At 32.6% G+C, this 20,615-nt stretch overlaps 1 protein-coding gene across 1 annotated transcript in view; it reads left to right on the plus strand.

Annotated features, from left to right (window-relative positions):
* Nucleotides 1–2,905: 2,905 nt before the first annotated feature.
* LOC117782562 (proton-associated sugar transporter A) overlaps nt 2,906–20,615 on the plus strand; it is a 28,109-nt gene continuing 10,399 nt past the window's right edge. The window contains exons 1-6 of the mRNA XM_034619586.1: nt 2,906–3,300; nt 7,923–8,185; nt 8,398–8,784; nt 8,844–9,073; nt 10,940–11,367; nt 11,433–11,607. Coding sequence (XP_034475477.1) covers nt 3,116–3,300; nt 7,923–8,185; nt 8,398–8,784; nt 8,844–9,073; nt 10,940–11,367; nt 11,433–11,607 — 1,668 coding nt within the window. The 5' untranslated portion in view covers nt 2,906–3,115. The remainder of the gene's footprint in view (nt 3,301–7,922; nt 8,186–8,397; nt 8,785–8,843; nt 9,074–10,939; nt 11,368–11,432; nt 11,608–20,615) is intronic.

Here is a 20,615-nt window from a genome sequence, read left to right on the forward strand (position 1 = left end):
ATCTCAATCAAACTAATATAGTATGCATTTTACTGAGTTTTATATATCCTGACCGAAGTTGGTTCATATCGGATCGGTCATGGTAAAAGGGTATATTGTGATCGTTGGAATATATGTAACAGGGAGAAGAAGGCATCTCCGACCCCATAAAGTATATAAATTCTTGATCAGCATCAACAGCCGAGTCGATATAGCCATATGTGTCTGTCCGTCTGTCTGTCTGTCCGTCCATGTGAGCTCCTAGATCTCAGTGACTATAAGAGATAGAGATACGAAACTTGGCACACAAATTTTTAAAGACACCACGCAGGTCAAGTTTGTTTTTAATTTTTGACACGCCCCCCTCCGCCCCCGTAAATCGCGAAAAACCGTTTCCACGCAGATCAAGTTTGTTTCAAATAAAAAGTGTTGCTGGAGAAATAAATTGATCCCCCCCAAAAAAAAAAACCTCTTCACGAGGTAAAAGTCTAGTGACGAAAGGCTAGATGCCCCAAAATTTCTGATATCCAATTTTGTGACGAACAATTAAGAATTTAATATGAATGTTATATAAATATTATAATCATATTTAAAAATTAAAATAGTTCGGCAATCGGCACTGCGCAAAAAAGATATTTTTGGGTAAAAGGTATGTACACTCAGAAAAAAAATCAAGTTTTCATACCTAAACCGGCCATTTTCAAGTACAAATGATCTTAAAAGCTGTCTAAGTTCGGAGTTTCTAAAGTTGAGAACAAAAATTATATTTCAAGTTCGGTTTTTGCAAGTACGAAAATCTTAAAATGAGATTTGTCGGATATATTTTAAGCACGCTTTGGGTTTAATTCAAGTCTGAAAAAATTGAAAACATACTACTTTAAGTACACAAAAATCTTGAACTAAACCCAATGTTCTAAAATTTGGGCAAAATATTTAATAATGGTGTATTTTCTTGGTTAGCGACCTTTCGAAATAGGTGCTGATTTTACCAGCGATCCAGCCTTAGCGTAATTTTTGCATAGCTAGAAACACTTGAGAATTCTACGGTGCGACAATGAAAAAGAAATATCCCAAAACACATTTGTTTTAAGTACGAAACGATCTTATTTTTAACTTCCTTTCAATCTTGAAAAAAAACTATTTTAAGTACAAAAAATCATAAACTAGTTTACTACTGCCATAGGAACGTGAACTCCGAATTCTAAATTTAAGATCGATTCCTACTTAATTCAAGATTTTTAGTACACAGCAATCTTAAAATTTTAAGAACGAAACGGTATAAATAAATAATTTTAGGATGGCATATTTTTCTGAGTGTAGGCTTTTTGCCCAATGTGCCGAATGCCGAACCCTTTTTATTTTTAAATTGATTATAATATTTATATCATATTCATAATAAATTTTTTATTGTTCGTCACAAAATTGGATTTCAGATATTTTTGGGCATCTAGACTTTCGTCACTAGACTTTTACCTCGTAAAGACGTTTTTTTTTAAGTTATCATAAATATTTTTGTTATAAATATTTCTGCTATTTATTTTATTAATATTAAAAAACAGTTGTAGATATTACAATTTGATAAAAATCTTGAATGTAAATTTTTTGAAAATCGCCAAAATGTGAGCCAATAAACATTTTTTCACCCATAAAATTTTACCTGAGCACTTTATAAAAAAAGGTTTTAAGGACACGCCTAAAATCTGCGGGGGATACAATTTTAGCGGGACTTTGCGCTTCCCCGCTAAACTAAGCGGTTTTTGCAAAAGTCGTAGAACAAACATTTCTAGATTTTCGAAGAGAAATAAATCCTTATTGTTACATTTAAGGTATTTTACCGCTTTGATGCAAACAGACAGGCAAACAAACACACAAGCAAACTGACTTTTCATTTCATTTTGAGAAGTCCACTAAAAATTTCAAATTTAATTATCTTTTGAACCAGCTTGGGTGATCAAGGCATTAATCGACGCGTATTTTTAGGTAGAATTTCTAAAAAATATATAATTTTACAAAAAGGCCTCAACGACCCCATTAGCTGCGATCGTTTAAATTTTGACCCTCCCACTTACACCCCCATATCTCATGACCCAGGTGGGTTAGAAAAAGTTTTAGTATGCCGTTTTGTAAGTTAGGACTAAACCGATCAGTATATAACTCGATGTTTATTTAAATAGTTTTATTAATATTAAGTGCTTAGACACACTGTTTTAGTTATGTTCCACAAACACAAGAAATAATAAGCAAATTCCTGACACGGATTTTTATTTTGGTGAAGACAGGCCTTAAATGTGTAATTTATTTAATAAATTACATTACAGAAAATGTCTCTGGAAGAAAATTTAAGAAAATGTGAGTTTTTGATCAACAGCTTCACGCCTTGAACCCCTGTCGCCATGTATTAGCCCCACTGTTTCTTGACAACCGCTTTGTCATGAAAGAAATTGATCCACTCTAATATATTTATCTTATAGGGTCGTAGACACTCCATACTCCCTTTCAGCTAATACAATACATTTCAACTAATACAATATAGCCTATTATATAATAGTGTTTTTTTATGTTTTCTTCACTGAACACTAAACAATATCTGTTCTGTGAAAAATAAAACTCCCTTATCATGTCGATGTCGTTATTAGATTTAATTGAAAGTTCGTCTAGGCTTTCATTCAACTTTATATTAATTAAATTTTATTCATAATAAACAAAAATATAATATTATTGCCACTTATTTATGTGTACAGATTTTTAGAACATTTTGAACTTGATTTTAGTGTATTCTCCAGTCGGTCTCTGTCCGCAACACAATGTCTGTTTGCTCTAATTAGCCGTATTGGAAAGCAAAGAAAATTGCGGAAGTCAACGCATGCTCGATGGAAATCATTGCAAGCACATTGGTAGGGTCCCGATACAAAACTATTCTCTTCCAATTTGTCGCTCGTAACTTGGTCGTGAAATGCGAGTTCATTTCTACTTTGAATGCCAAGTTCGGCGAACGTTGAGTCTTGTGAAAATAATGTGCTCAGCTTGGTGTGAAGCCGTATAAATATTTGAATTTACAATAATAAAGCAGACCGCGCTCGTTACTTTCGTAACAAATTTCTATCATAACTAAATCAATATACATAAAATAATAAGAATGGAAAAGTTACATGAATATCAAGGGTTAACCGGTCGACTCCACCAATGGAGAGACAACATAAGGGAAAAGTTCAGTACGAATCAAGAAAATTCAACCAGCTTTTTGGAAAAAGTCAAAAGTACCGCCAGAGATCAACTGAAAGGAAACGCAAGTGCAAATGCGGATTATTCACATATTTATAGGTAAGTCCTCCCTAGAATAATACGAAATTAAGCTGCAGTCGATCTGTTTACAAAAATGCAACGATATTTGAAGGCTCATCATCAGCGCCGTTGCGACGAAAAGTTGCTCCCGGGGCAAAGATTTTGTCGGCGCCCCCTCCACCCCCTAGAATTTCTTTTTAGCAACACATTTTTTAAGCAAATAAACAAAAAAATATAAATCCTTTAAAAATATATTAAATTGACAACAACAGTGTCAAAAATGTTTACTAAAATTAATTAAATTTTACTACAATAAAAACTTATAACATGATAATTAGCTCGTTACATAAAAATGGGTATTATTAGATTTGTGACAGATTATGGTATACCAGCTTGAACACTTTTATCTCCCAGACTATTAGAGTTAGATGAACCGACTTGGGTGACAATACTCTTAGGATGTTGACCTATCGGAAGTTTATTTTAAATTTTGGCCAGGCCCACGTCAGCCCATGTTCTTTTTAGTTAAATCAAATATTTTAGACTTCTTTGACTTTTAAAATACTGAGTCGTTGCCATTTTATCCGCATATTATCTAAATTTAACAATAACATCTTGAGTACATACTTTAAAAATACATGATAAAATTAAGAATTTTAAACTTTAATTTTATAATGGTTTATTATTTCTAAAGTTGTAAAATTGATTTTTGGGCCCCCAAATTGAGGTATTAATTGTTAGCTTTTATGAAAGCAAAATCATAAATTACTTTACCCATATTTGGAGATATTCGATTGATAGCAAACGGAGACTGCTAAGTTATCTTGTCCAATTGATGATCGTAAGTGGTTCAAATTTTTTTGAAGTTTGCTAAATAAACGATGTGCTAATGCTGATGTGATGTGAAGGTCGATTGATTCTAAAAATGGAATTCGAAATGTAGCAGTTTCTGGTATGTTTTTGCTATCATCTGCAGCCACATATTAAAATAGTTTTCGCACTTTTTGTTGTCTGATTTATTTAATTTCCGGCTCAACACCTCAAATTTTTTCTAAGTTCAAACTCTTTTGAAATATCAGCGCCTTAAATCTTAGCGCCCGTGTCGGTTGCCCCTTGAACCCCAAAATGCGCTGCTCATCATTATTCGATTAAAATATTCGCTTGTATAACAATTACTATGGCTCGATTACATTTTGCAGTAAAAACAATTTAATTAAATAACTTTAACGATATCAGAATATAAAAGTGAAAGATTCTTAAGAAACTTCATTTTTTTCCTTTGAATTAATTTTAACCGCAATCTATTAGGATTCCGATGTAGAAGACATTTAAATTGTTTTCAAATATTGGTGCAGAAATCGCAAAAAAGTCAGTTTGTTATACTTTCTAAGAAACTATTAGTTTTGCAATATTTAAGTAAAGTAAAGCAAATTCAAATATTAATTCATCTATACATAATAGGAGTATTTACTTGACCTTGGCAACGTTGCACATGACAGACGTGCCATTTTTTTAAAACGTGAACAGAACTATGGGCAGTTGCAACGTTAGGTGCTGCATACGTTTTAAAAAATTGCTTATCTGCATCGCTGCCACTGTCAACGGTATAGTTCCCCACTATGAGATACCCTTGACTGAAAATATAAATGTATGTTTAGTGACGAAACCAGCACGATGGGTGCGAATGGCGATCGAAAGGTGTAGCCTTAACTGACAACTCACCTGGATTATGAAATAAGGGAGCTAATCGGGAGCCTTTTTGTACAATTCATTAGTTTTTCATTTTATTAGCAAAAGTAAGCGTTAAATGATACCTCAATTATCCCAATCCGTTCGTAACAAAATTGGGTATCACTAATCTTGGGGCATCTTGACTTGTGTCACTAGACATTTACTTCGTGAAGTGCTTTATTTTGGAAGATTTATTACACCCGCTACATAAAAAAGGTGAAATGGTATATTGCGTTCTTTAAAATATATGTTTGTCCGTTATTTCTAGTAATTAACGCAATTAATTACTATTATCTATCATATTTCTTAATCGCAAACAGGTCGGGTATAATTCTATAGTCGAGGCTCCGACTATAGATGGGCACGGGCCTTCTTTCTGAGGTCCGGCACGAAATCAATTTTAAAGGCCCGGCCAAGCCAGATTTTCTAAAGGGCCAGGCCCGAAAAGAAAGTACTATATAATACAAAAACTAGTCGGAAAGGCTATAGTCGAGATCCTGACCATAAAATACCCGTTAGTTATTTCAATATATATAAAAGTACTTTAAAGAAATTACTTGTATTGCTTTGAAAACATTAATTTGCTATTCCTGCCTTTCTACTTGTCTGATCCTGCTGCGATTCAGTAGGGTACTAGATAATAATATTAGAAACGTTAATTACCACAAAAAACTTATTATCTTAGCTAGGGTGTGGTGGTTTTTCGCGATTTGCGGGGGCGGACCTGCTCCAACGCAATTGTGTCAAATTTGGTTGCTCTATCTCTTATAGTCGCTGAGGTCTAGGCGCTCACACAGACGGAAGGTCGGATAGACGAATATGGCTATATCGACTCGATTGTTGCTGCTAATCAGGAATAGATATACTTTATAAGGTCGGAGACCTTATAAAGTATATCTATAAAGTATATCTATTCCTGATAAGCAGCAACAATCGAGTCGATATAGCCATATTCGTCTATCCGACCTACTTATTTTTTAAGAAACGGGTATAAGAATTTAAATAATTTTCTCTTTGTCTTAATTTGTTTGTTATGTAAAAATCTGATATTTTTTTTTGCTAATTCAAGCGATTCATTTTTTCTTTTACTCATTTGATAGTTGGTAAAATTAAGCTTGATAAACATAAAAAAAAACACAGCAAACATATAGTAAAAAAGATGCGTACATGAACTATGTGAATCTATATAAAAAGTAAGTGTTAAATCTTGACTTTTCGGGCCTATGTGTATGAATCTGATATTTTCCTTTGCTAATTCAAGCGATTCATTTTTTCTTTTACTGATTTGATAGTTGGTAAAATTAAGCTTGATAAACATAAAAAAAAAAACACAACAAACATATAGTAAAAGAGATGCGTAAATGAACTATGTATTACATAAAAATTTTTACCAATCTATATAAAAAGTAAGTGTAAAATCTTGACTTTTCGGGCCTACCGGGCTTCGGGCTTTTAGCTGTAGGTCGAACCCGGACGAAAAAGAATCCGCTTACGATTTTCAGGCCTGCGGGACACGAAGCCTTCCCCATTAGTTTTTTGTATGAATATTGACCTTCAACATTATTAAAAATAATGCATACCTTTAGGCGATTGTATTTCTTGAAGAATTCAACCACCTGCAACTATTTATACTTATCTAATAATAAATAGTCATTGGGATATAGACATGTCTATATCGAATCGGCTTTTGATGCTGATCAACGATATATTTACTTTATAAGCTAGAAGATGCGTCGCCATCCATGCCAGATTACTAACAGTCGAAAGGGATTACTACACTTTGTCGAGACCCTTAAAGTTCAACTATAAGTTGAAAAAGGTTCTAATGGTCTGATACTAATAGTTAATATTTTTTATTAAACAAATCATAGTTTTTGTTAAGGATATTCTCTTACAACACAGGTTAATGGGTATTACTTAGAGGAGCACTCTCGATTCCACTTGTTTTCGTTAGTCTGGTGGGAATAATGTCATTAAGGCAACAATTAAATAAAGTTTCATCAATTTCAACGAGACTTTGATAAAGATAAAATAAGCCGACCCACATCAAAATAGATTAGACGCTGAGAAGTTTTAATTAGCTTAGTAAACATTTCAAACTACCATGTTTGCACGATGTACAAAATTCGAACATTTTCTTTATTATATCAATTAAAGATAATAATATACGTATTACTGACCCCGCACTGACCTGACCATCTTACCATCAATTTTGTTAAATTTTATTTAAATTAATAGGTTTATATAGGGTAAGTGCATAAAGTAAAATATACGACTGTAAGAAAATCTTGATATACACATGGGACTGTAATCATTATAAGTTTTATTACAAAAACTACGTCATAGTTTTTATTTTAGAATTTTATTATTTTACTTACGAAGTAATTATTATTTTTAAGCAAAAAACTGTAAAACTCAAGGAATAATATTTTTGAGAAAAAAATTAATTTTATGGAATAATCATTTATCATTTTTTATGACTTTGTTTTGAACTAAAAAATAATGGTTATTCCTTGAGTGAAATTGCATAGATTACCCTAAATGATTCTTTCAATTTGAAAAAAAAATCGTAAATTACCATCCCTTTTTTTAAAAGCATTTTAGCTTTTAACATTTCATAGCTTTATTTTTTGTAAGTTCTAAGAATTTTATTGATAATACAGGTAGAGCTTAACGAAGTTAACTATAAGCCAGAATTTAAATAAGTCAAATAAATTTATTAGGATTGTTAAAGCCATAAGCAAAATGGTTTTCCTGTTTATTTAATGGGCTCATGAGTTTACATCTGTAGTCTGAATTGATTTAAGATAATTGAATTCATGAACCTTTAAAACCAGCGATTTACTAAATTGTGAAAGTCCAATAGAATTGGTGACCCGCTGAGATGCTGGCAGAAAGCAAAGTAAATTGATTTTTATTTTTATTTGCAGACACAAAACCAGAGCAGAGCTTATCCGAGTATCCGCTGCTGTGATGGGCATTGAGTTCTCATATGCGGCAGAAACAGCTTTTGTGTCCCCAACCTTGCTTAAAATCGGCGTGGAGCATCAGCACATGACATTGGTTTGGGCGTTGTCTCCTTTGGTTGGATTCTTTCTTTGCCCCATATTGGGCTCATTTTCAGATCGTTGCAAGTTAAACATTGGACGTCGACGCCCATTCATAATTCTTTTATCAATAGGAGTTTTTCTCGGTAATTATGAATATAAAATATAAGTCTCCGATTTACATTTCGGCATTACTTGAAAAACTGAATATTTTTTAAATGTGAAAATTCTATGCTTAACATTCGAGTTTATAAGTTAATTCTAAAGCAATAAATTGAGAATTATTTTTTTTTATAAATATTGTTGAAGGTAAATCCCACTAAATAGTTTTTAATATCGACAAATTGTTCTTGTTTAGGATTGATATTGGTCCCAAATGGGGAAAACTTGGGATATTGGTTCGGGGATGTTGATCCACATTTGCAAGCTGCTGCAATGAATACGACGTATAATATAACGTATAATTATTTAAACATAATTCCTCACAAAACAACGGCCTCAAAATCGGATAATGTGGTTCATTCAAAGACCTCGCATCCTTGGGGTATTTTCTTTACTGTGCTTGGCACTGTTCTACTTGATTTTGATGCAGACGCCTGTCAAAGTCCCTCCAGAGCATACCTGTTGGATGTGTGCATTCCAGAAGATCATGCCAAAGGACTATCTACATTCACCATTATGGCTGGCCTAGGAGGCTTCTTTGGCTATTCAATGGGTGGCTTGAACTGGGATGAAACGGAAATAGGTAAGTTGATATTACTTTTAAGATTTAAATTATTAATAGACTTATGAAAAATTTTGTAGGGAGACGTCTAGGGGGTCATGTAAAGGCCGTTTTCACGATAATTACATTCATTTTTATCGCCTGTGTGTCATTCACAATAACCAGTTTTACTGAAATTCCCCTATGGGTGCTATCAAATCCGAAATCGAAAATGGGCCCAAATGAAAAATCCGAATTGGAAAACACATCCACTAGTTATGGAGCTATAAACAATGATGATGAGTATAAAAACAATAAAAATGTTGATGAGGTGAGTTTATTTCTTCATTTCATAAAAAACTTTCAGGCGGATATTTCTGGTGTACTCAATTCGGGCCTTAAGCCTGTACATTTTATAAAATGCTTATACCCGTAAATCTGCCTACTGTGAACAAAATAAAGCCTATTTCAGCCTAAAATGCAAATTACATTGATTGCAATGAATTAAACTAGGCAACACCAAAGAAATGACATGAACCAAACCCACTTTTCCTGAAACTTTGATTCCATATGATATTTTATTTAATTTTTTATTTAATTTTTTAAATGTTGATATAATTTTAAGTTTGTTTCTTTAAGGTAAGCTCGTGTATTTCATTATTCCTCAAGAATCCCAAGACCGATTAAAAAAAAAATATCTTTTTTAGAAAGAATATAAAGGATTTAAAGAAAACTAGTCGAAATGCTTACTTATTTCAATATGTATTAATGTACTTTATAGAAATAACTTGTATTACTTTGAAAACATTAAATCACCATAACTGCCATTCTACTTGTCCGATCTTGATGCGATTCAGTGGGACAATAGATAGTACTAATAGACAACGTTAATTACCATAAAAAACATATAATCTTAAAAACAGACAGGCGGATGGACATGGCTATATCGACTCGACTATTGATGCTGATCAAGAATATATATACTTTATAGGGTCGAATATGCTGCCTTCTCTCTGTTGCAGACTTTTCAACGAACACAATATACCCTTTTACTTATTTTTTAAGTAACGGGTATAAATATCTGTACTTGATACACATTTTTAAAATTAAACCAGTAATTTTACATTTATAAATTTTTGGCAGACAGATTTCAATGAAGTTTAAGCATATCCAGTTTGTTTTCCATTTTTTCAAACGCCGCTTCCGCCCCGCAAACCCGAGAAAAACCACCTAGCCTTCATTGTTTAAGATGTATCACTTTTTTTTTTGTAATTACCGGTATCCATTAAAATTATTATTATGCAGATTATCCTGTGTGTTTATGTTCTTCAAACATTGTTATTTTGTTTTTTTTTTTTAAACTAATTGCATTTCTTAAACAATATTGTTTAATTTATAAATTTAATTTACTTAATTATTTTATTAAAAAAAAAAGTTTATTTTGTAACTCTCGTTAGACATATCGAAAACTGCTCACTTCCGTTATTACCATTCCACGTGTATTTATTGCGAGGTTGCAGAACTTTTCGTACTACAATTTTCTTAGTCGCAGCCAAAGCGACCTTTATTAGTGGGGTAGCAGTAGTAGGAGGTGGGAACTAGTTATTTTTTTATTAAAGTTAAAAAATAGCCTGATCTGATTGATTTTTCTTAAGTTTTCTTGAATAAAATGTAGGCAAGTGATAAAACAAATTTTTCGATATTTTATTAAAGGTCATTGAAAAATATGTAAACTTTGAAACGCTGTCGCGCCCACATTTTTAACCTGATTTTTAAATCATTGGATTCGTTAACTTTTTTGATTTCTCTATCCAATGCTTTCTTAACTGTTCCCATAAAAAAAATAATTTGTGCGCTGTAAGCTATACTGAAAAGTTTAAATAACGGGCAAACTGTGGCTTAGGTATTCGATTATGAACCAATATATATAAATATAAGGTATTAGTTGCCCGGCGCCCAAATACAAAGTTATAGATAAATCTTTGTTAAACTTTAACCAAAATCCTAGTTTCCAATTAGTTGATAACAACTGTAGATGGGGCGATGTGCGATTTTGCAGCTAAAAGATTTATGATTTTAGCTATCTGACAATTCGACATACTGGAAATAATATATATCTATATTATATTGAAATTCCTGTCATTCCTTAAATAATAAAATTGAAATTCTTTAATTACTTATTTCATATTCATAAAAGTTGACAACTGTGGCGGCATCGGAACAAGGTTTTTCAAATAAAGAGAATGTGGGCGAAACATCTTTTACAGAAAATCAAGATGGGATGCACAGATTTGAATCCGCAACGGACTTTTCTGTACCACAAAATGGCGACGAAGTCCAATCCTTATCACATTACTTACTTTCTATCGTGTATATGCCCTACTCCCTGCGCATAGTTTGCCTCACAAACCTCTTCTGCTGGATGTCGCATGTTTGCTACTCGCTCTATTTTACCGACTTTGTGGGGGAGGCTGTCTTCAACGGTGATCCAAGAGCAATGGAAGGAACAATACCACAACGAAAATACGAAGAAGGTGTTCGCTTCGGATGCTGGGGTATGGCGATGTATTCCCTATCTTGCGCATGCTACTCACTGGTTATAGATAAGCTTATCCAACGATTTAGGTATTATATAGAGTTAAACGTGTAATACTGTTTAAAAAAATATTTCCTTTTTTCATTTGATATAGGGCAAAATCTGTATATGTTGGAGGACTTCTCTTCTATTGCGTTGGAATGACACTAATGGCGTTAACACGCGCTAAATTCAGTGTCATTCTCTTTAGTTGGACGGCAGGTGTAATGTACTCTACACTCTTCACCATGCCCTACTTGCTTGTGGCACATTACCATTCCGTTGACACAGTAAGTAGTAAAAAGATGCCAAGACAAGCGGGATAGGCTATAGCTGAGACCCCGACCATAGAAATATCTGTTAAATACTTTTAAGAGCTGGTATTGCTCTAAAAATTGAAATAGCCGTTACTTTCGTTTTATTTAACCGATCGTGTTGTGATTTTTTAGGATAATAGACAACTATATAGTTAACGTTAATTAAAAAAAAGAAAACGTTATATCTTACAAGTTATGGGTATGTCGACTTTTCGCAATTTGGACGGCCGAATACGCCGTGGCAATATTTTAAAACAAACTTTATTTTTATTAAGATCTTTAGTGCTTTAAGACGCATTTTTTAAGTAACGGGTGTAATAAAACTGTCGAAAAACGTACATCTAACATTTTATATCGCTAATTGTATCGTGTAAGCAAAAGAGCTCTACTCATTGGGGGCATTCGGCAGGTAATTCAATCAGTAATCGCTTCTTTACTTGTGATCGATCAGTAATCAGTACCTGCTGAATGACATGATACTTTTTTATAATAACTCGACAGCTCTATGCCGTAATAAAAATGCATTTATCTAATTTTCGTTATTTAAAAATATTGCATCAAGAACATTTGAACTCATTTTGCAAATTTATATTTATTTAAGCCAAATATCGTAAACAAACACAGAATAGCAACACGAAAACTGTTGTTTGCCGTTATGTATCCGTAATCAATGGTGGGAATCCTGAAACAGATTCGAATTTGGTTTCGTTCACAGCTGATCCATACAAAATGTGTAGGGTTGCCAGACAACAATAAATAAAAATAAATAAACAATAAAATAGTCCGGAAAGTATGGAAACCCTTTTTAATATGACGAATGCTGAAAGTTTCCTGCAATTTTAGAATTGATAATTAAATAACTCTATATTTAATGCAGAATAAATACTTTAGATGTCTCAGATGGATATGACAGCTAAGAAAGAGCTGTGAGAATTGAAGCTAAAGCACGAAAATAGGTTAAAAAGACGAAAAGGAACTGATAATGAGTACAGTTGCAGCTCAAACAAATAGTATTATTCTAATTATACTATTCTGCAAGTAAACTATTAATAAAAAGTCTAAGAAAAACGGTTTTCACACTTTCATTTGTCAATTTATGTTTTCGCGACTCTTCTTCAAACTCTCGATATCAATATCAAATCAGAGTGCAAAAAAGGTCGTTCCTGAAAGTGATTCAGACTTGCTTAAACCAAATCGAAATCAAATCCGAATCTGTTATAGGAATCCCTCTAATATCAATCACACTATTTGTACAATACATTTTTTGTGATGCCGATACCAAAATCTGGTATATTTGATTGTCGGAAGTTTCGTGCTGAATTCAAAAAGTAGTGATCAGGTATAATGATTGATGATCAGAATTACCTGCTAAATGCCCCCATTGATGCTGTGTTACCTGTCGGGCACCTGCTAAATAGGACAACCTGAAATTTTGGATTTTTAATTTTTATGTTTGAAAATATTTTGAAACCCGGGCACCACGCAAATTTATTGATTCTGAAATCCGATCATAACATCGTGTTTGTATTAGAGCCCTGCACAAGCTCACACTAATTCGAGTTAACAGTCAGAAATACCACTGTGCACACATTTAAAACGACGCATTTTTGTTTTCAAATAAATATTTAATTTCCTTGAAACTAAGCTGTCGTGTGGCTCAAGTCGCTCCGTGTCTGCCCCACTCTCGTTGTTATTAACTTGCTGAGTTTCTACAGTGTTGAATGCGCGAGTCACACATTCTAAGAAAGGAATAGCTAATACAAGGTGAATTTGTAATAAGGTGAGGTCCTCCGGTTTGGTGAGGGGCCAAACAGTGTTATGCTCTTTAAGCAAGCGCTAAAAAGAGATACCAAAAGCATAACCCCCAAAAGAGAGTAGTCGTGGTGAAGACGGCCAATTTTGCTATTTGTTATGGTTTTACAAATTTTTAAAAGCAAGCAAAAGCACTAAATCATAAATTTTCCTCTGAGCAAAGTATTTGACAGTGTTGATACTGTTCATAGTGTTCACAGCAGGGACCATAACTGTTATAAGGAATATCCAAAAAAAAAGTCACTTTTAACGGTTATTTTAAGACTTTTATTTTATAAATACAAAATAATAGTTACTTTTATTAAAAACAAAAAAAAAAAAATTAATCTTTTTTTTTTTTCTTATTAGTCTTTAGTAAGTCTTTCAAGTCATTTTTGACGAATAATTTAAAAGTCTGTAAAGACTTTTATTTCAGATTTTCAAATTTAAAAAGTCTCAAAAGACTTTTATTTTTGAGGAATAAAATAAAAGTCTTTAAAGACTTTTGTCATATGAAAACTCTTTAATAAAAGTCTTTGTGAATATCTCCGCTTATAATCAAGAAAAAAATTTGAAAATTACACACTCGGTTCTCTTTTATCTATACCAACCATGGAAATATTTTCCCCTATTACATTGTAAAGTAGTGAAGTAGTTGGAAAAACAGAAAAATATTTTATTAATCCAAAAAATAATAATAGTATTTGAGCTCACGTTTACAATCAATTGTGAATTGATCCCTCTGTTCGGCGAAATAGAGCCTAGTTTGTTAGTGTAGGATAAAGGTTCATAGAATGCAGTACGTTTTACTGGTGTTGTAATTTTGAAAGTTTTATCTTGAGTATAAGCGAAGATATTGACAAAGACTTTTAGTCAAAAGTTTTCAAATCGTTTAAGTCTTTAAAGACTTTTATATTATTTATCAAAATAAAGTTTTCAAAGTCTTTAAAGACTTTTATTCAAAAAAAATCAAAGACTTTTATAAAAGATTAATAAAATAAAAATCAATAATAACTATTAATTTAAATTTTTTTGATCACAAATAATTATTAAATGTGATTTACAAAATCAAGTCTTTAAATAACCATTAATTTTGATTTTTTTCGTTTATAAATCAAATAAAAGTTTATTAGCTGTTTGCAGAGATATACAAATAACAAAAATTTTGGTACATTCAAAACAAAAATTGAACTTCTCCTTATGGTTGATTTTTTATGTTGCTATTTTGAACAATAATTATTATTTTCAGTCCCTGGTTCACAGTGCTTACAATAGAGAGATTGTCAACATCAATTGTTGCTTGTATTTGCTTGTAAGAGAGGACACATGATTTGTTTGAGAAATATGGGATAATTTTTTGTTTAGTGTGCATTCATGCAGGGCTCTAGTTTGTAAGAAAAGAATAAAAGTAGCAAAAATATGTGCAGGAAAATGCATTTCAAATGCAGTTTCTGTCTTTCAAGAGCAAAGGGTCGTTATTTCTAACATTGAGTTTATTCGACAGGTTTTTAAGACCCCGTACTTAAAAAAAGTACAGGGGTCGATTGGGTTTGATTTAACGAACATGTGCGTAACAGGCAGAAGGAGGCGTGGTAGACCCTATAAAGTATATATATTTTTGATCAGCATCAATAGCCGAGTCGATATAGCAATGTGCGTCCGTCCGTCCGTCTGTCCGTCTGTATGAGCGCCTAGATCTCAGAGACTATAAGAGATAGAGACACCAAACTTGGTATGTAGCTTCCTCTATATTGCAAGCAGATCAAGTTTGTTTCAAAATTTGGCCACGCCCCCTTTATCGCCCACAAATCGAAAAAAAAATGTATATCCAAATTATAAGAACAATTTAAAAGCTAGTGACACCAAATTTGGTATGTAGATTCCTCTATCTTGCAGGCAGGTCAAGTTTGTTTCTTTTTTGTATCGGACCACTATATCATATAGCGCCCATAGGAGCAATCGGTCGAAAATCAAGTTCTAGTATGAAAAACTTTCTTGTTTTATGAGATATCTAAAGCAAACTGATACAATAAGCATATGACTTGTTTTTATATATCCTGTCCAAAGTTGGTTCAAATCGGAAAGCTATATCATATGGCTGACATAGGACCGATCGGGCGAAAATCAAGTCTTAGTATGAAAAAGTTTTTAGTTTTATGAGATATCGTATCCAGAACTTACAGAATATGCATTTAAGTTAGTCTTATACATCCTTACCGAAGTTGGTTCAAATCGGTCCACTATATCAAATCGGAAGCTATATCATATAGCTGTCATAGAACCGATCGGGTGAAAACTAAGTCTTAGTATGAAAAACTTTTTTGTTTTATGAGATATCATAACCAAACTGATAGAATATAATTATAACTTGGCTTTATATATTCTGTCCAATGTTGGTTCAAATCGGAGAACTATATCATATAGCTGTCATAGGACCGATCGGGCGAAAATCAAGTCTTAGCATTAAAACTTTTTAGTGCAAGGTGGTGGTGCGCACATACCATTGTGCGCCTGTCATGCGGCGTAAGGTTTTATTTTGAAGTGTTTGGACCCGTTTGCGATTTAAAATGCAGCAATACCCCAAATTTTCATCCCAAATCGCCATGTAGAAGCAATGATGCAGTTGTAAATTGCACGCTTGCAGCGCAGCGGCAGGGGACTGTTGGAATTAACAAGCCAGCCAACTCTTGCTAGTGTCATGTTGCAGTGTTTGATAAGCTTATTAATGTGATCTTTAAAGTGAAGCCGTTTGTCTAATGTGATGCCTAGATATTTGGCACTTTCATCAGGGAGAAGTGGGCTGCCATCTAGCCAGACAGCCGAAGCATCTCCTTGCCTTAATGTGAAGTTTACGGCTTGGAATTTGAGGGCGTTCAGCTTTGAATTCCACCTGCGAGCCTAGCTCTTAAGCAAGTGGATATATTCTTGGGCCCCGTCTGCAGCCTCATACTCGCAATTGGACAAGTGTAATACTGCCATATCGATAGCAAAAGTGGCTATCAGAAATTTTCCGGGAACGACAATTATATTCAACTTGCCACTGTAAGTTTGATTTAGATAACTTAAAAACCAAAAAAAACACTGCTATATGTATATCCAAATAACAATTTTTGAATGAGAAGCAAACGCTGCCCATTGCCTCTACAATTGGACATTGGGTAAATCGCCAGATTTGGCAGGAAAAAAGCCAAATTTGGCGTGCAAAATCAAATCTGAGAGTTTAGTTGAGATAACTTAAAAAACAAAAAAGTTTTTCATAATATTTGAGTTATTTGGTTGCTTCTTCATCTGCATTTACTTCTGTTCCTTTTGCTATTGTTGTTTTTGTTGCTGGTTGGCTTGCTGCTGTTGTTGTGGGCCAAAACAATATGCCTGTTGCTGTGGCTTGCTGTAGCTTGTGCTGCAGCGCATCCACCGATCTCTCGTCGCCAAAATTCATTTTCAACTATTAGTGATGGGTATCGCTATTTACTAAAGCAAAGAAGCGATACTTATGCAAAGAAATTATCGGTATGACATTAAAAGGATGTATCAATAAGCATACAAAATGCGGCATTTATTTATTAACAATTTACAAACTATTCGGTTTATTTAGCTTTTATAATATTAATTTGACAAAACAATTATTAATTTAAGGAAATATAATTTTTTTAGTGACTAAGCATTAAGCACGCGTGACTAAGCACCAATTGAAAATAAACGCGAACTTTGAAGGAATCCCGTCTTAAACGGCGATGAATTTGTCATATCTGTGTTGTGTTAAAATTTCAAACTTGTATCTTGAGCCGTTTAACCGGTACAATGCTCAGTCAGTTGGACAAACAACTTTATTAATATAGATACTCGTACAAAAGCTAATTTCAAAACTGAAAAAAATTGTGTATTTTACTAAAGCCATATGGGAGGCTATCCTGCAAAACTGCTGATAGTATATTTTTTTCTTTTAAAATCGAGTGACGCCTTCTGAAGAGGCACACACACACATACACAGATCGGGTGCGTTTTCTATTAGGTCTTGGGACCAGACCACGCCATTAGTGCAGCTAAGTAAACGTATCACTTTATTTATTAATTAATATAAAATATGGACAAACGTAATGTAAAGCCATTTAATGAAGAAAATTTTTCCATCTGGAAATTTCGCTAAGGGCTCTGTTGAATAAAATAGTCGTGTTGAAGGTCATCGACGAAGCAGAAGATGTGAATACAGAACAATGGAATAAAATTATGAAATGCTCAATAAGCGTGATAATTGAGTATTTAGTTAAAAATTGCGTTTTGCTAAAAATAAAGACAATGCAAGAGAGATTTTGCAAAATTAAGACTCAATCTATGAAAGAAAGAGTTTGGCGTGGAAATTGTCTATTCGCAACTAATTGCTATTTTTAAAACTTAAGGGTGATACTCAGTTGATAAACCATTTTACTTTGTTGACAAAAAGGGGAAGAAATTAACAAAGTGTCGCATTTATTGCAAACTTACCATCCTCGTACAATGGCGTTATTATTGGGATTGATTGGCAGAGTATAATATAACTATGCCCTTTGACTGTTTGACCACGAAATCAAGTTAAACAAGTGGGAAAGGCTATAGTCGAGATTCCGACCTTACGATACCCGATACTTATTTCAATGTATGTTAGCAAATTTTAACTGAATAAATCAGTAGGATAGAATTATGTAAGGATAACATGCAATACACCAAAATTTCCTATTTTTCTCGTAATTAGAGATCTAAGCTAAAAACTTTTATTTCCGATAAAAAGTGTTAAAAATCATTTTAATTCTTATGTTTGATTTTTATTAAAAAAGTAAAAAATAATAATTAAGTAATAAAATAAGGAAATATTCCTTATTGTAAATCTAAAAATTGTTGGTTCTACGAATTTTTGAAAAAAAAACATCTAGTTTAGCGGGAAAACGCGCAGCAAATTTTCCATATTAGCTGTATATATTTCTAGACGCCTACGAACGGCAGTTCGCTCTAATGACGAAAACAGCACGAAGGGTGCGAAAGGCGACTAAAAATATATACAGTTAAGTTGGAAAATTTGCTACGACTGTCCGATCAGATCGAGTTATATTCCGATCGAAAGGTTTAGTCTTAACTTACAAAATGGCATACTAAAACTTTTTCTAACCAACCTGGGTCATAAGATACGGGGGTGTAAGTGGGAGGGGAAAAATTTAAATGATTGCAGCTAATGGGGCTGTTGGGGCCTTGTTAAAATTTTGTATTTTTTAAAAATTCTACTTAAAATAAGCGTCGATTGATACCTCAATCTCCCAAATCCGATAACTGGTTCAAAAGATAAATAAATTTGAAAATTTTAGTGGACTTCTCAAAATGAAATGAAAAGTCAGTTTGTGTGAAATCCAAGTCTTAGTATGAAAAACTTTTTTTTTCATAGTAAGTACGAGGTCTCCGACAGTAGAGTATGCTCGGCTGTAGCAACGCGAGCAAAGCGAGCAGGGGGCGGGGCCCCCTAGTTTTTCTTTATAATTAAAGAACAAAATTTTTTTAAATATGAAATACGTTCAACAACTAAATTTTTATATTTTACTATTTGCCTGCATTAATGATAAAGTTACAATGTCAAAAGCAAAAAATTGCAAAATTTCTGATATCCCACGACGAAAGCAATTTCTAGACCCAAAATTTCTGATATCAATTTTGTGACGAACAAAATTCAGTTTAATCTAAAAATTTTAAATAAAAATATAAATTAATATAAAAAAACGAAAATTGGCATTCGGCACTGCGCAAAAAGTAATTTTTATTTACAAAGAAGCTCACCCTTTTTACTCACAGTGCACAATGCCAATTTTCGCTTTTTTTAATTCATTTATATTTGTATTTAAAATTTTTAGATTAAACCAGGGACCATATCTGTTATGAGGAATATCCAAAAAAGTCACTTTTAATGGTTATTTTAAGACTTTTATTTTATAAATACAAAATATTAGTTACTTTTATTTAAAAAAAATAAAAATTAAAATTAATCATTATTTTTGATTTTTATTTTATTAGTCTTTTGTAAGTCTTTCAAGTCTTTTTTGATGAATAATTTAAAAGTCTGTAAAGACTTTTATTTCTGATTTTAAAATTTTAAAAGTCTCAAAAGACTTTTATTTTATTTCTCAAAAATAAAAGTCTTTAAAGACTTTTGTCATATGAAAAAATTTGAACAAAAGTCTTTGTGAATATCTCGGCTTATTAAATAAAAAAATAACAAAATAAACATATTTTAAAAGAAACCATAATAAATTAGTTAGCTAATTGCTTCATGACTTAAACGGTGCAGGATGTCGGGTGGTTGCTTACTCGTATAATGACGCTTTATTTCTTAAGCCAAGGCTGAGACCCACAAATTTGCCAAAATATAAACTTTAGAATTGTGGACCAATTATGCAATGGATCTTCTTATTTTATCTTTGATGGAAGATAACTAACTCCCGCCTTCTACCGCCAATTTTTCACCTTTTTAAATTGAAATACCTTTATTGGATTAAGAGATAAGACAATTGCAACAAAAAATTGTGAATTGATTCCGCTGTGCGGCGAAAAAGAGCGTAGTTAGTTAGTAGCGGATAAAGGTTCATAGAATGTCGTATGTTTTACTGGTGTTGTAATTTTGAAAGTTTTATCTTGAGTATGAGCGAAGATATTGACAAAGACTTTTATTCAAAAGTTTTCAAATCGTACAAGTCTTTAAAGACTTTTATTCAAAAAAAAATCAAAGACTCTTATAAAAGATTAATAAAATAAAAATCAATAATAATTATTAATCTAAATTTTTTTTGATCACAAATAATTATTAAATGTGATTTAAAAAATCAAGTCTTTAAATAACCATTAATTTTGATTTTTTTCTTTTATAAATGAAATAAAAGTTTATTAGCTGTTTGCAGAGATATACAAATAACAAAAATTTTGGTACATTCAAAACAAAATTGAACTTCTCCTTATGGTTGATTTTTACTTGTCTATTTGAATAACATTATTTGCAGTCCCTGGTTAAACTGGATGTTCGTCGGGCCAGAAATTTTGGGGCTAGAAATTGCTTTCGTCACTAGACATTTACCTCGTGTAGAGGTTTTTTTTGTGGTATTCTTATACCCGTTACTTAAAACATAAGTAAAAGGGTATATTGTGTTCGTTGGAATGTATGTAATTGGGAGAAGGAGGCA

Source organism: Drosophila innubila (assembly GCF_004354385.1).
Source record: "Drosophila innubila isolate TH190305 chromosome 2L unlocalized genomic scaffold, UK_Dinn_1.0 5_B_2L, whole genome shotgun sequence".
Lineage (NCBI taxonomy): Eukaryota > Metazoa > Arthropoda > Insecta > Diptera > Drosophilidae > Drosophila > Drosophila innubila.